Source organism: Syngnathus leptorhynchus, chromosome 1 (genome assembly GCF_054491065.1).
Source record: "Syngnathus leptorhynchus isolate UIUO chromosome 1, UIUO_Slep, whole genome shotgun sequence".
In the NCBI taxonomy this organism is placed as follows: Eukaryota; Metazoa; Chordata; class Actinopteri; order Syngnathiformes; family Syngnathidae; genus Syngnathus; species Syngnathus leptorhynchus.
The window spans coordinates 18,122,727-18,138,519 of record NC_141195.1 but is presented as its reverse complement, the minus strand read 5'-3'; the positions used below and the strand labels follow the sequence as shown (position 1 = coordinate 18,138,519).

General features: G+C 40.4%; 2 protein-coding genes across 2 annotated transcripts; both read right to left on the bottom strand.

Moving 5' to 3' along the window:
- Positions 1-122: 122 nt before the first annotated feature.
- Positions 123-10,333, bottom strand: LOC147062458 (sodium-coupled neutral amino acid transporter 3-like). The gene is made up of 16 exons (XM_085929169.1): positions 10,067-10,333; positions 7,225-7,306; positions 5,817-5,901; positions 5,606-5,721; positions 4,654-4,727; positions 4,083-4,175; positions 3,922-4,003; positions 3,760-3,842; positions 3,566-3,624; positions 3,352-3,489; positions 3,158-3,237; positions 2,671-2,771; positions 2,448-2,572; positions 2,006-2,150; positions 1,828-1,931; positions 123-1,763 (listed from the first exon to the last, which is right to left on the bottom strand). The coding sequence occupies exons 2-16, from the start codon at positions 7,263-7,265 to the stop codon at positions 1,659-1,661; spliced, it is 1,431 nt and encodes a 476-aa protein (XP_085785295.1). The 5' UTR covers positions 7,266-7,306; positions 10,067-10,333; the 3' UTR covers positions 123-1,658.
- Positions 10,334-12,457: 2,124 nt separating this feature from the next.
- Positions 12,458-15,531, bottom strand: apex2 (APEX nuclease (apurinic/apyrimidinic endonuclease) 2). The gene is made up of 6 exons (XM_085929167.1): positions 15,118-15,531; positions 14,954-15,037; positions 14,608-14,788; positions 14,363-14,506; positions 14,214-14,283; positions 12,458-13,494 (listed from the first exon to the last, which is right to left on the bottom strand). The coding sequence occupies exons 1-6, from the start codon at positions 15,230-15,232 to the stop codon at positions 12,529-12,531; spliced, it is 1,560 nt and encodes a 519-aa protein (XP_085785293.1). The 5' UTR covers positions 15,233-15,531; the 3' UTR covers positions 12,458-12,528.
- Positions 15,532-15,793: the final 262 nt, after the last annotated feature.

Here is a 15,793-nt window from a genome sequence, read left to right as displayed (position 1 = left end):
CCGGAAATGCACAGAGGCACTTCTCCAACCCCTACTTGTTGTCTTGAAAACAAGCAGCACTGATAATATGCTTCTTCCATTTGCGTGACTTCACTCTTTCTATTCTCAGAGCTTAGAAGGGGTTACAAATGAGATATACTTTATTGACAGACAGTTCAAATTAAGTTAAAACTGTACAAAAAAACCCAAATTCAACATTGCTTTTAGTTAACATTTACAGACATGAAAAGGTTTACTTTAATATTCACATACCATTAATTGACATGATGAATGATTTCTAGTAAAACACAAATAGGTTGTTATACTCTGTGGCTGTGGTGTCAAACTTATGGCCTGCCGACCAGAAACTGCACTCATTTTTCATATTATTCCATATTATTATTGTCTTATATCTTATCTTATAAATATATCTTATCATATTATATTATCTTGCTGGAAATCTCAAGGTAATAATCAATCATTTGAATATTCAGAATATACTTGAAATAGTTTTCATCAAAACAATGGGGTAGGCACATGAAAAAATGTCCCATACTCCAAATAGTTTGACACCCCTGCTCTGTGGTTTAACATGATACAGTAACTGCATATATTCTTTGGTTTGTAACAACGGATAAAATTGAGCTTCGTTTCTAGCAGCAAAAGCCCACAAATTGCATCTTTTTTTTTCTTTTCTACACTACATCCTCATCTCCACAAACTGTCATAGTAGGGCACTAAAATTTCAAATAACTTACCGTTGAACTCAACAAATCGTGTGCCTGTGTAAAAAAAAAATTCTGCGTGACACTACCCTCCATTATTACTTTTTTCATGCGAAAGGAAAACTGCACAAAACTTCATTGAGGAACCAAACGAAAATGAAACGACATGCGTGTGCCGAATGAAATGTCGAATTCATTTTGCCGTGTTGCTGATTTTACAGTGGTGCCTTGAGATTTATTTGATTTTAATTCCTTCTGTGACCACTTTGCGTATACCTACCTTGGCCACCGGGAGGAAATAGACATAAGACACAAACAAAGAAGTTCACGTCATCTCAGTGACTCAATTTGATGCTGTAATGTTAATCACTTTTTGTAGAGGATAAAGAATGTATGCCTTGAACTATTGCTATCTTGTTTATAAACATAGCGAGCGTAGCTCAATGGGTGCTATTAGTCAGCATGTCAATGGTGTTTTACATTGTATGTTAGCATTATGCTAGCAGTTGTTTGACAGTAAACTTGAAGCGTGAGTGGCATAAAACTGCCGTGACACGTAAGTCAGGTCATTCGTATCTCAAGGCACCACTGTGTACTGCAAACATAAGATGGGAAATAGTTAGAGAACTTTGGCAGTGACTTGTTGATTTTTCCCAGAACTTTTGAATCCATACCCTCGACGGGATTCGCATGTGAGTCACGCTTTTGCTATTTTTTTCTTAACTCAAGATTAAAAAAGAAGTATATCCCGGGTTGTAGCAAATTCATTCACAACACGTGTCCATGTTCTCTCTCTGGTTTCTCTCTTGGAGAGCCTTTTGGTTGTCACATTCTTTTTATCAGTTTCTGCTTTCAAGGCCAGCATGTACTGAGTGGCTGCTGGAGAACAATATATTTAGTGACAGGGAGGGGGGCTTCAGTTCACATTGTTATTGTTGGGCCCTCGGCGAGCAGCTAGTGTCCGCCGCCGCTTCGATTCTCACCGCTCGCCCAGTCGATGCAGATAAACGACAAACTCACAATCATGAAGATGAATCCCAATGCGGCAAAGCATGCAGCCTGTAGGAGAAAACCGTATTGGATGAAATGAGCGGAAGGGCAATACAACGGCGATGACTGCTACCTGAATTTTGGGTCTGGAAAGAAAAGGTTCTTGCTCTGCAGGAACAATTCGTATGTAGAAGATTCCAGGCAGGATGAAGATGAGGCTGGGGGCCGACGTGGCTCCTGTGAAGAAATTAGGAGAGGGTGTTCGGTGAGACCGCCAGAAGCCCAGGCGATAATGACGCTCAAACACGTACCGATGAGTCCGAAAATGTCACGGATGGAGGGCACGAAGATGACCAGCAGGATGACTAAAATGAGGAGGAACACCGCAATGGCAATGTGTCTGCCCCAGTGGAAAGGCTTGTCTGGGCACAAGATCTGAAGTATGGCCCTGCGGATCTACAGTGGGAAGAAAGGAAAGACAATCATGAGACTGCGAAGAACGAGTTACTTTGCATTCAACCTAGCGACGGCCATCACTGCAAACATTCAGGTGGCCGGGCTTTTGTTCAAACTATTCCTAAAATCTCAACGTCCGCTTTTTTTTGGGCTCGAATTGGTAAATGGCTATGTTGGACAAAGTCCTGGTGCCCCACAAAGCGCAATGATTATTTTGTCCTACATTGTCGGTCGGCTTTTCAAAGATATTTGACTGATTAATAGTTTGAATGAAAAAAAATATGATGCAACTCTCACTGGGAAGAGAACCACAGGCACAGTCAATGTGACAGCCACGAGCACGGCCAGGCGAACACAAAGCATCAGAACGTCCAGGGGGTCCACACGGATGTAAGTGTGTAACAGTTCAGACTCCACAGCACCTAAAGAGAGAAACGACTTTTAACACCCTGCTCGATTTTTGCCACTGCAAAATGTGTACGCAGTTTGAAGGAGAACAACAATTCTTTTTGCGTCTTACCGTAGAAAGTGAGGTACCCAAAAAGTGCCGTCAGGAGATACATGGTGAACATGGCCAAGATGGAAATGTTGGCAACATTCTGCATACGTTTCTTGGTGGCACTAGAGACAAGACGACAACAGTCGATTGTATTTTCCCCCATTAATTTCGGTAAATTTATAAGACTTAGTGATTGACATCACATAATACGCCATGTTCATCAATGCTATTGGTTTTGGATACATCTTTTGTTCTGTAATTAATCTCAGTAAACGCTGTGTATGCTTGTGAGTATCTTTGGCCACATGGAGGATTAGTTAGCGGTCGAAAAAAATCACAACAAAATGTTAGATGCTGAGTCGGCGACTTGACAATTTCCCACTGGATGCTTTAATAATGCTTGTAAATTGAAGGGGGGGTCGAAAATTGAATGGAGGAACAAAAAGTGCAATACAACAAAAGTGGGGCAAACGAAAACTAGGGTTCCACGATATAAAGCATTACTTACTCTCGTAGCTCTGTGTAGATGGGCAGCACTTCGGGATGGCAGACAAATGCAAAAGCCAAAATTGGGATGGTGTATGCTGTCTAAAAGCCAATCATGCCAAAGATTAGTGACCTAGTCTGGTCATCTGACCGGAAAATCAAAAACTTGCCGTGACAATTGAAGGAGAGGAATGAGAAACACAAAGGTGGTCTCACCTGTGAGTTGATGGTGAACGGCTTGGCATCACAAAAGTCTTCCGCATCTTCTGTCATTGTGAAATTGTCAGCAATGAGGCTTGTATTGTGCAGATTGTCCTCCAGCGGACAAGGGATGTTGAATTTCTTATAGATCACCTGGAGGGGAATCAAATATGGGTCAAATGTGTCACATTTGGGTTGAAAAGTCCTTTTTGTTTTTCAATAGACTTACCGAAATAAGGAAAAACACCATGCAAGAAAGAGAGAAGCCGCTAGTATATCCCAGATAACCTAAAATGGAACAAGATGATGAAGATAAAATCTACATAACGTTTCATACTACTGCAAGTTGTGACTACAATTGTAGAGGTGAGAAAGTTAACAAGGCAGGGGGTGGAAATGAGACGACAGGATGTGAAATCATACCGAGTTGTTTCATGAGTGCAAGAGGAAGGATGATGGCAGCGCTAACAATGATGATCAAGTAGTTTCCATTCAAGAACCATTCTCTGAGACCACACAAACAAAAATCAGTGCACTAAACTATAAAGCTGTTATTCAAGTCAAATGGAGTTATTTGACACTCACCCAGTGTTTTCATGTTTGCCGAGAAAAGCCTGAATCACCAGCGGGAGCTCTGACTTGACAATGAAGAGGTAGCTAGACATTGCTTGGAAAAAAATAAAATATATATTCTCAGTACAAGCGTCACTTTTCATAGCAAATGACTACAAATGATCACATTTTACCTCCGATGTTGTGTATTGTGATGACGCTCCCTGCCAGGATTTTTCCCGGTGGGCCAAAAGCTCTGTTCCCAAGCTGCTCATATGCTCGGATGCCTAAAAAGATCCAAATGTAGCCACAATACTTTTCTTTCAAGGGTGACATAAAGAGAGACACCAACCTCCAAAACATTTGCAACATATTTTTAAAAAATCCCCCCCAAAATCAACAGTATTGTGCATTAATAATAATAATAATAATAATAATAATAAAAACACGCAGTCACCATATAATTAAACAAAATGTAAACAGTCTCTGCAACACGATTGATGCTTTAATGCCCATTAATATTGTGCTCCTTCTGCTGTGCGCGCTTTGACCACTAGAGGGTAGTATAATTCAGACACAAAGATTTTTTTTTTTGTGATGCGTAAATATTGGAGGAAGTGAGAAATGAGAGGGAATTTCTTCTCTTTCCCTGCCTTGTCACTCAGTGTAGAAAATAAATAATTTGTAAATGGAAATGGAAATTGAAAATTCTTCAATTCTGCCCCCTACAGTCAAGCATATTGATATGATCATAACGCTTCTTACCAACAACTCCAGCACTTCTCAGCAGTAAGTGGATTGAATACGCAGACAGAATAGCAATGAACACCAACAGAATTCTGAAAAATAAAAAAAAGCAAATAGTTAATTTTTTTATGAACACTTCGTGCAATATTCAGGTCAGACCAATCCAATTCATAACCTGGACTCAGATAAATGATTTAAAAATTATTCCCGTCGTTAATGTGACCTATATAAATTGTACCACTCAATTGAAAGAAAATCAGAGAGGGTTAACTAAATTTGAGTGGTTACCTAATGTGAACATCCTCTTGGAACTGGGGAAGTGACTGTTTTCAGAGTTAACCAATCAAAGCTCAAATAAAGTTCAGATGTTCTCCTAAGCTTTTGCTGGTGTTTTTTAAATTATTATTTTTATTTTTTTAAGCAGAAACATTTTGTGCAAGCACGCCCCTTCACCTTGACTAAGGCTCCAGAACCAGCTGCAGGAAAACAGCCCCAAAGCATGATATGATGCCTTAAGTTCTTACGTTCAATGTGAAAATGTGTTATGGTAGTTCAAATCTTGACACTTAAATGGGTAAAAAAGAAAAGAAAAAAATGGTACTTAACATCAACTGACCTGTGCATCCCCACTAAATAACTCGGCTTCCCTCCCTCCCTCCCTCCCTCCTCGACACAGGGATAGAACATGACTGCTCCACGCAAGCCTGTCTTGGATTTGATCAGTGCAGGCTATATATAACTTCTTAAATCTGGTTTAGGAAAGCGGTGTGCGTATGTGCGTGTGTGTCAATTATAGCTCATTGTTCAGTCAAATTGCTCGTGTGAACACGCTCAAAGCTTCGTGGTATTGCTAATGTGAACATGGAACCATCACATACAAATTACGATTACATTTCAAATCATTGCCCACTAATGGCCAACGTGCAGAGTAACAAATAATCTGGAGAGACCAAATTGCTCATTTACTCACATAAAAAGGAGGATTCCAGTGTTGGACATGGCAAAGGCCAATCCCAGAATTCCGCTGCCCATTATGGCGTTACTGAGGTTGAAAATGGACATTCCGAAAGAAGTCTTACCTTCAAACTGCACCAGAAAAAAAAAAGATGAGTGAATAGGCAACTTGTTCGGTAAACAGGATAAACAAGTGGGAGTAAAAAACAAACAAATCAAAAACTCACATCTGTGAAGTGTGTTTCTTTTTTAACACTGGCTTTATGTGGGAGAAATTCTTCATGTTCAGCCATGGCATCCAGCCCATCAAAACTACAATGCAAATAAAGCACATGTTGAAAACTACACGTTGTAAGCAGACCCATGAAAAAGCTTTTACGATCATTATCACCGGACTTGTTTGACCTTTTGCTTTGTTTGCAACTTCCCCTCTATGTCTTGAGTAAACTGTCAGTCATCCGGGTCGTGTTAATCTAATGCGTACAAAGCAGTGGCATCTGGGTGCCTTGATTCAACTACTTTTAAAAATGTTATTAAGCGTATTAAAATTATTATAAAAATTACAACTTGATTTTTCACCCTTGTGGTGTCGCACTGTATTATTGGATTATTAAAGACATTTATCGAAAATGGAGGGGATTTGCTACATTTTAATATAATTGTTTCAATTTGGCGGATTCATTTCTGTTCTGTTAAGGAGTGATAAAATATGGACGTGCTGCTGCAATAACAAAAATGTTATGATTCGCATATGTTTTTGGAAGTCAAAATTTATTGTATGTGTGTCTTACTTAACGGCTAGATTACATCTATGTTGTAATTCAACATAGGTCAAAAGAATCTCCGTTGTCCTTGTGCGACACATTCGCACCACAATATACTGTAAAAATTTAATTATCCGAATGGATCAGATTGTTGAACCTTCGGTTGTGCAATTTTAGAAAAAGAAGAATGAGGTGGGTTGTTCAGATTTGAAAGTCAACTTGACTGGCAAGTTCTCTTGACAAATATTAGCAAAGGTGCTGAGCGGAAATAGCTAATTACCTAGCTAATATTGCTTTTTTTTTGCAGAGTTGGAACACCTATGCTGCAAGACGAACTGAACTCGATCATTTTAATGGCTTATTTAGCTGGATAACTTCGCTTGTTGGCTTGTTTCACTTCTTTTCAGTTATTGTCTACAAATTTTGCCATGACAATAAAATGTGCCTTGCCTAAGGTACGGTTGGGAAACACCGGGGTACAAACAAAATGAAAAGTTTTGGTTGACTTCACTATGACTTTCTGTACTTTATGCATTTGTGTCTAGTCTATATAATTGTATGTATTTGTGTACAGTATATAAAATGTCTGTATGATTATTCAGACAACAAACCAGATCGTCTTTTTAGAGTATGAATATAGTCTTTTAGAAATAGGACCGTCCAGCATGCATGTGACCAGAAATGCCAGAAAGACTTCATTATCCAGTCTGGTGTGGTCACATTTGGTCGAGGCCTTGCCCACCCGTGTCCGCAAATGTTTTTCTTCGCCTTAGTAGCAAGTAAATATTATGGTTTGATCTTATTCCATGCTGTAAAAGCTCAGGGTTTTTTGACAATAAAAATTGTAGTATCATTCATTTCTAAATCTCACCTGTCTTCTCGACCGTGTCCGTTCATTTTCTGAAGCTCCATTCTGATACGGTGTAAAGTTGACTGATTCAATCCTCTTCAAGCTGTAATTGGAAGACATTTCATTTCAAACGCTTCCTGTCAACATGTATAGATTGTAGCCATTATACTCTTCAAAGCTGTGACGAAGCACAAATTTCACTTCAACATACCTCATGATTTGTATAATTAGTGAGAAAAACATTACGTTAAGCTTAAAATGCTGCCTTTTCTAAATAGCCTGGAGATATATTTTATTTGAACACATGAAGTTGCAAACTCATCTGCAGAAAATCCAGCACAGTTTTGCTCAGAGCTGTAAAATGTGAATAGCCTAAGAAAAATAGGGAGTTCCATAGGTGATTTTGTTTTGTTCTCAGTACAACAGTTCTGTTTTTCCCAAAGCACATTCAGGAGATACAGTAGGCTTTTCCCCCGCATTCAGTTGTTTGTTTTCTAGTAGAAGCCTTAAGGTTTTGTGCTTACACTATTTCAAACTGTTCATAACTCCTTCTGCCCTGTTTAATTAATTACCAGCTAAGGAAATACAGCCCAAACTGCACAATGCTGCGTCCTGTAGGTCAAGAAAAAATTCATTTGGGCTTATTTTGTGTGCTGACTCTCATTGACTCCCAAATGAGTTTGAATGTGATTGGTTAAATGTGAACACAGCCACATGTCCACTTATGAGGTGTGCACACTCGTGAAACCACATTACTTCAGTTATTTTTACTCTCTCTTAAGTTATCCAAGTTAAAAAGTATCGAAATAATTTAGCTTGATCTCACTTTTTATAGAAAGAGAACCTGACATTTGAATCGAGGTGTGCAGTGAAATGTTTAGAAATTATTTAGCTCGGTCTAACTTTTTATCTCACGCAAACTTGCCACGTGCCGACGTTTTGAGTTGGACAAATGCCATCTAATGCACACGAGAAACATCCAAAAACAATGTGACTTGAATTGAGCAGTCTCGAGACAAAAATGTTGCCAACAAAGTGACACGGGGTCAAAATGAAAAATGTGGTGCGAGGACTGAAGAGAGTAGGCCCTGCTTTGCACTCATGCCACCGGGGTCATGAGATACTACCCCTTTCCCACAGGTCACCCACACACCCTTGGGATTCTCACACGTGACCCCAAAAGAGGCACTGATACAACACTGTGTGACATTCCACAGACTTTTTTTTTTTTCTTCTCCAGTCCCACACTGGTCATACAGGAGGACTGCTGACGTAGAAGGAGCCTTGAAGCGGGCCAGTGAACTGAAAGGCTTCTTGTGTGAATGCTGGTATTTTAGCTGTTTAGTTGTGTTACTGCTTTTTTGTTTGACAAGTGTTATTACACAATTTTTGAGACAGCACTGATGAGTGAAATGTATCCAGACTAAGAGGAATCTTGGAAAGTCTGGTTAATTTGAAACTTCTTTTCCCGGGTTAGGTTTCTAAGCTTCTGGTACATTTTAATTTACAAACATCTTTTATCCTTCAGGTCAATTTGAACCGGGGTTTTTTTTTTTTCCCCCCGGCTGTTTTTTTTTAGGCTACATGACGTCATTTTTAGAGTGACCCACGAATGCAGCCTTAAAACTAGCATTCGTTTATTGAATGTGACTTCACACAAGTCGGGTCCCGCCTTTTAAAGTTACACGCATTCAATCACAGTTACAGATACACTACTGTACGATGTGAGCATGTCGAACCCGAGAAGATAAAAATGATACATGCAGCTCACGTGCATATTGTATTGGGCTTACACGTAAAACTAATTTGCTGATTTCTTTGATCCCAAGTTACTTTTCATATGTCTTCTCCAGTCAATGTTTTGTCAATTGGTGGTGTTATGAAGAGCTCAAATGTTGAGTTTAAGTCTTGGACAAGGCTGAATGCATATCTGGAACCGTTTTGATGGCATCAATCTATCCCGCAGTTCAAGTGGGATGACATATAATCACAATTTTTGAAAAGGCTAACTCTTGGTCAAGAGACAAACCAGAGTGTGAATGTGTGAGTGTGCGAGTGTGTGAGTGTGTGTGTGTGTGTGTGTGTGTGTGTGTGTGTGTGTGTGTGTGTGTGTGTGTGTGTGTGTGTGTGTGTGTGTGTGGAGGGGTTCAACAATGAAGGGTATCATTGTCATCTGAGGAGGACGCCTTATCAACAGATGCATGTGTTCCTTCCATGGTCAAATAAACGTGACAGCAGCTCCTTTCTCAGAAGTAATTTTCAGCAGAAAGAGAGCAAGCGGCAAGATTGAGAATTGGTCAGATGACGTGCGGATGATCAGTATTTCTCACTACAGTTATGATTGAATTGGTGAATAAGATGAGATTTTTATACTGACCTCAATTTGGGCCTCAAAAACACAGACCAAAAGTTGGGAAAGGTATTGACATTGTGACCCCAAACAACACTCATGTGAACAAGAACATTAAAAAAAAAATGGCAATTTTACCCAGCTGTCATTAAATTAAGAAAAGTTGTGTAACATAACACCCCCCAAAAAATTTATTAATTTAAAGACGTTACATCACTGAATAGGGTCAAATTTACCTCAGGTTAAAAAGTGGAAAATCTGTTTTCCAAAAGGCTTAATAAGTTAATGTATAATGAATTTACATGATTTAAAAAAAAAATCCAATTCAATGATTCATCAAATCATTTACATATGAACAATTGGAAGAGTGGAATCAACTTTTCTGTGTCCAGCATCGCTTACAGTACCACATGGTGCTGTCTGATGCAAGAGCGGCTCACTATTGACAGTTAAAGCCTCCACTCCCTTCTTTAAAATGAACAACACACACTTCTCTCGCAGGAAGCCACTCACCCAGGTGTCAAACAGCACGGCTGGCTTTCTTTCCACACAAAAATAATGTCCTGGTAGTACGCTGAAAAGAATCACTATGCTCCTTCTCTCTGTTCTCACAGTTTTGCTGGGTATAATTACAACTGCTTTACTCCCTCCAGAGCTCCTCAGTAGTGGTGGGAGGAGAAAGTAGAGAGATTATCGAGCTGGGGAGGAAACGAGGGGGAAGGGGAACATCCGGAGTTAACCCTTTACTCAACTACAGGTAGTGTGAGATCCAAGCCGGTGCTTTCACTGGGAAGCTGTCACAACAGTCTGCAATGCAAAAAAACAAAAAGGAATTGGCTGAAGTTTGCAGACGGTCGGTCGCAGCAAGTCAGTCAAGAGCTGGTGGAGACACATTCCTATGCCATTAGTGTTTATGCAAGCCGAGAGGAGTGGAAAAACGGGTGTCACCTGAGGTCGGTGGGCTTTGTCGCAGCATGGAGTGGATCCTCACCGAGGCTGGAAGTCGCAGTGATGCTATATTGGTTAAGTAGATAAGGTAGATAAGTGCTTTCTTAAGGCTACCGGCATGTGATTGCGCTTACGAGTGGAAACAGTGTGCGAGTTATCATGTAAGTCCCTGGCAAGACACGGAAGGAGGGATGGTAGAATTTATAGACCAAGTGATTGTAAAGCATTGTTTGGGGGAAGATCATCGGGTGAAGCTATTCAATTTCATGTCATTGGTCCCCTGAATTGTTCATTTAATACAAATAATGTATTTTTGTCCGTCTATCTATGCCAGCAACGTATAGTGACAAGCAGAATAATAAAATGCTCTGAAAGGTGAATTTAGAGATTTGACCAGGGCATTGCATTAAGTGTGTCTGGGTTAGAGCGTCTCGTTGTCTGCATATATCAGGCAGAGAAAGGCAGGAGGAGTTTTTTTTTTTTTCTAAGTCTAACTTGACAGCCACTATGCAGTCTGAGGCTTTGCCCACTTCACAGCACCTCAGTCAATGCACATAACAGAGAGAAGGTGGAAGCGCGAGAAGGGCAAATGTCTTTTTTTTAAAAGAGCGCCTCATTGATACAGTGTAGAAAAGGTCTACAACAAATTCTCAATTTCAACCAATTCTTTTAGCTCATATGGAATTTGATTGACAGTTGAGCTGGGAGTGGTTTCGGAGCATTCAGTAAAGAAACAGCTTGGTTTTTTAAATCAAGTCAAGTTTATTTGTATAGCCCTAAATCACAAGCAGTCTCAAAGGGCTGTCTTTCACCATTTTGAAGCCCATTTGAAATATTTTTATTATTATTATCCGAATTCTACGTGGTGTGCCAAATTTTCCACTGTTTATAATTGACTATAGATGGGTACTTAAAAACCGGGCCTCCAACTGTCAACATTCAACTTACAGAGCAAGTCATGGCATGCACACATTTCCAAGGAAATTGAAACAAGTTATTCATGTTTTTAGTACAGATGTATGTACTCTGTGACATTTATGCTTAGTAGGCATTTTTCCAAGGCCTCTAGTACATCAGGAAACACATAAGTGTTCAAAATCCTCCAGACATGAGAACCATGACTACTAATCATTTGACATTTTGGCGGTGAGATTTCAGTTGACTGATAAGGTTTTGCATGGGAGTTCTGTTTGCACACCCAGGATCCGCCCATTTCCTTTATCTTAGCATGCCACTAATCCTTCAGTGGAACTTGCTCTTCCACAATATGCAAATCATTCATATAATTACGCTTCAATTGCCTCCATGAATCCCTCTCTTACCATATTTTCAAGTTTTGCCTTGTTTTGTCAAAATAATTGGTAACAATCTCAAATCTGCTGCAGCATATAAAAGTCTCATCTTGTGTGACGGCACATTGGACATCAGCTACTAACTAAATAACTTAATAGAGAGTCAGATGACTAGTATTTTTCTCGACGAGACAGTTGTTAAAATGACAACTGGGATGCCATTATTTTCAGTCGACTGCAAGTGGCAATATGGCCGCCCACTAAGATGGCTACAAACGGGTTTGTTTAATTCATATTCCACAAATGAAATTTTCATCTGAACATTGTGTTTTGACTAGTTGGACTGCACAGAATATTTTATTTAAAGAATATTTGCGGTTGACTTGATGACAGCACATATTTGACTTTTGTCCAAATATTGAGTTAAGGCCCAGAGGCCTTTTTCTCGATTTGGCTTCTGGGCAAACTGAAATACATGTATAGTTTGTTGTTACTGTAAAATATGAAAATACACAAGGTAGCAAGAATATTTTTATATGTACATTTTAAAGCTGTATGATATTGGCGTCAGCAAATCAAAGTGTTGATCAAGGTTATTAGTTCATGGAAATGAAATAAATACAATAAAATTGAACCTGAATTGTTATAAAACAGAATTTTATTCAAACTATTAAAATAAATTTCACAGTAGACAAATGGTGAAACATGACAAAAATGTTGTCTTTTTTTGGAGGGTCACTTGCCCCTGTCAACCCATGCAAAGAAGTTGCAGCGTGCCTCTGGGTTGGAAACATGGCCTTGAGGGCGGGCGCATACAAAGAACTGGCGGCCTACGTTGGGCCCCTCCTTCCTGACAGTGCGCAAAACGCACGGCTCACCGTGAACCTTGCAGGTGGGCGCCGGTGGTGGGCCGTGAAGGACGGACTTCCAAAACCCTAAAGATGCTTCTTTGTTATCGCGTGGGTTGTTTGTGTGTGTGCTCAAATGTTCACCTTGTGTCATCTTGTCTTGTGTGGCGCTGTGAAGCTGTGGTGTATGTTCAACTGGGCACGCTTTGAGGGAATTGTTTGAAGAACCAAGTGCTTTTCCATTTTGAGGTTTGAAAAAAGCAAGAAGGCTGCCCTGTGGTTTTGAAGACGTCTTAGCTGTTTTGGACTTTTTGCTTGTTTGACAGGTAGACTCTGTCCTCAGGATTCTCTTGGTGCCCGTGACGTTTATATTCTCCCTTCTTTCGGCTTCTTCCTGTGATCCGGGCAGCGCTTCCTTCGACTCGGTCTGAGATGGATTTTGGTCCACCTTAACCAGAAAGCGTGAGAGTTTCTGCTGCTTGCCGACAAACTCTGGGAGGTAGCAGGTAGCGAGAGGTGGCGGCTTGGAATTGGACAGCAGAGAGCACCGGAGACCCCCCCACACGGGACAATGATCCGAGCCCTCGACCTCCGGCATGATGTCCGCTGCCACAAACTGCTCCTTGGCGAGCTGATCGTCAGCAAAGATGTAGTCGATGCGCGTGCCGTAGTTGGTGCGGCGAGCCCCCGTGAGAGTGGACCAGCACGTGAAGGCGCCAGCGCGAGTAGGGTGGAAATGGCGAAACGTGTCGACAAACTTGCCATCATGGGAGAAATCTGCTGATGGTGACGCTTTGTTGTCCCTCAAAAAGCCATTCAGCCATTTCCTGCCAGGATTGTCCTCAAAGTCATCCTGAGGAATGAAAGGAACAGTGAATTCAACGCAACTCAGTTTGGAAGATACTAGTCAAACAATACATTTTAAATAGGAGGCTGCAACCTGTTTATTGCTTCTCCTGGTTTAGGTTTACCATTAAATTAAACAAAACACAATGACATGTATTTAAAACGAACAAGCGGCTTAGCCTTAGCAATCAAAAAAATTACTTTAAGGCTATCAAACGATGGAAAACACAATGGACATTAATGTGATGGTGTCACAAATCGAAGCAACTGATATTTGAAGACAAAATATATCACAATAAACCCCGGGCATATATTCTTTATCCTCTGCAAAATACAACCAATACTACTGCGGCTTGCCGAGTGACTTAGTCAGTTGCTCTAAGACTTAGAGCATAATACTTAGAGTCTAAGTATTATGCTGACCCCCAATGGCCAACTTGTGCATGCCAAAATGTGCTGCAATAAAGTTATCATGATGCGCAAATGGCTGAATATTTCAGTCTCTTATGTCATTATAGTGTTTATAATTTACAACACTGTATTACAGAGTGCTATTTTCATCCTTGGAGTAAAACTTTTTGGAGAGGGTGGAACGGATTAATGTCATTTACATTCATTCCAATTGGGAAAATTCATTTGAGATGCAAGTGTTTTGAGTAACAAGCATAGTCACGGATTATAGTGATTGACAACTCTGGTCCTGATCCTCAAGGGTACAGTACTTACAATTTCATTTGGGTCACAGTGGTCTATTGGTCGATGGGAGGTATTTACATCTCCTAAAACGATTACAGAGCTAAGAAAGAAAAAGAACTGAAATGAGAACTGTGGAGTTAGTGCCCATTTAAGCCAATGAATGCAAGAAGCTCTCCCACCTCCCGTTCTTCAGTATAGCCTCAGCTCGAGCCTGAAGCAACTTGTAAAACTGCAGTTTGAATTGTTTTCGCTCTGGCTTTTCTGGGTCAGCTCGCGGACAGTAAACATTTATCACAGTAACAGTTTGGATTTTCTCCGAATGTCTGTCGGGATAAACAAAAACAGTGAATAGACAAACAACAACAGAAAATAGTGCAGCCATATTTCAAACATCTTGCCGGTGCAATCGAGTTCATGTTCTTACTGGACTCTGTGTTGCGTGATAACGGCTCGACCTTCGTTGTCCAAAAGCTGCAGCTCCTCATCTGTAAACTCGGACTGGTTACCATAACAACCAACAGCCCCCGCATGATTGGTCAACAGACCAGTGAGGCCTTCTTCAGCAGCAAATGGTGTGGCACTGTCCTTACAATAAGTGGCGACACCTATACACAGAGTACAATGTGACATTATGAGTCTGGTAGCCCTTCTCTGTGACATTGCAAGGGTTGACCATCATATAAGGCTGAATATCTGCCTTATCAAATTGCTGGCAGGAATGAAAGACACAAAAATCAAAACAAAACGGTGACAACGTAAGGATAACAAACCTGAGTAGCCACTGCGTCCTCGACTAAAACTGAAATAGGAATTATACCCATCAACGATGGCAGTCCTTGCATCGAGCAGGTCTCCTGTGAGCAATTTAAGTGAGAGTTAAAATTACACAAAGTTTATTGTATTATTTTAATGAAGCCGCGTGTTCTCCAAGTACTTGTCACTTTGGTCTCCTGCACGCATATGATATCCGCGTCCAGTGCATCAAGCGCCTTTTTGATTCCACATCCGAACGTCCGTATACCATTAATATTCCAGGTGACTAACTTCATTATGGAAAAAATATTACATAAGCACCACACTCAGAGGTACTGGAAGTGATGGTTGTAAGAGTTCACCGTTTTCGTGCAGACCCGGAAGTAAAGAAAAAGTCGCGGGTGTACAAACGGAAGTGTATTTCTTCGTCGATATTTGGACGCTGTCACGTGTTGTTAAATAAAAAAGTTTAATTATTCCTTAATTTTATCTGAATAAAATAGACCCTGTACATCTGTATAAAGCGAGAAAGATATCCTCACTACAGACCTATACCGGACAGACTACATTTAGATTGCGCCTTGGCCATGTTCATACGTAAACGCCGTCGCCATATTACATGTGGTAAAGTGACGTGAGTTTTCTGCCTGGAGGCAGTAGCGGTCGAATCTTAAAACCCGCGAGACTACTAGAATCAGAAAAGACCAACTATATACATCTCATACAACAAAAAATATATGCATGTTAATTTGGGAATATGCATACATGTACATGAATAATCAGTTTGATTCCCCCTTTCCAAACTTTATTGAAACATATTGGATGGATGGATGGATGGATGGATGGATGGATGGATG

What these genes read in the sequence shown, in the direction of transcription:
- LOC147062458 (XM_085929169.1), bottom strand. Translation starts at nt 7,265, where the DNA reads ATGGAGCTTCAGAAAATGAACGGACACGGTCGAGAAGACAG. An exon ending in CACAATACACAACATCGGAG is followed by an intron (nt 4,004 to 4,082) that starts GTAAAATGTGAT and finishes TTTTTTTCCAAG; the next exon opens with CAATGTCTAGCTACCTCTTC. An exon ending in TGCCTGTGGTTCTCTTCCCA is followed by an intron (nt 2,151 to 2,447) that starts GTGAGAGTTGCA and finishes TTCCCACTGTAG; the next exon opens with ATCCGCAGGGCCATACTTCA.
- apex2 (XM_085929167.1), bottom strand. Translation starts at nt 15,232, where the DNA reads ATGAAGTTAGTCACCTGGAATATTAATGGTATACGGACGTTCGGATGT. An exon ending in AGGACGCAGTGGCTACTCAG is followed by an intron (nt 14,789 to 14,953) that starts GTTTGTTATCCT and finishes CTCTGTGTATAG; the next exon opens with GTGTCGCCACTTATTGTAAG. An exon ending in ACTGTGACCCAAATGAAATT is followed by an intron (nt 13,495 to 14,213) that starts GTAAGTACTGTA and finishes TTCATTCCTCAG; the next exon opens with GATGACTTTGAGGACAATCC.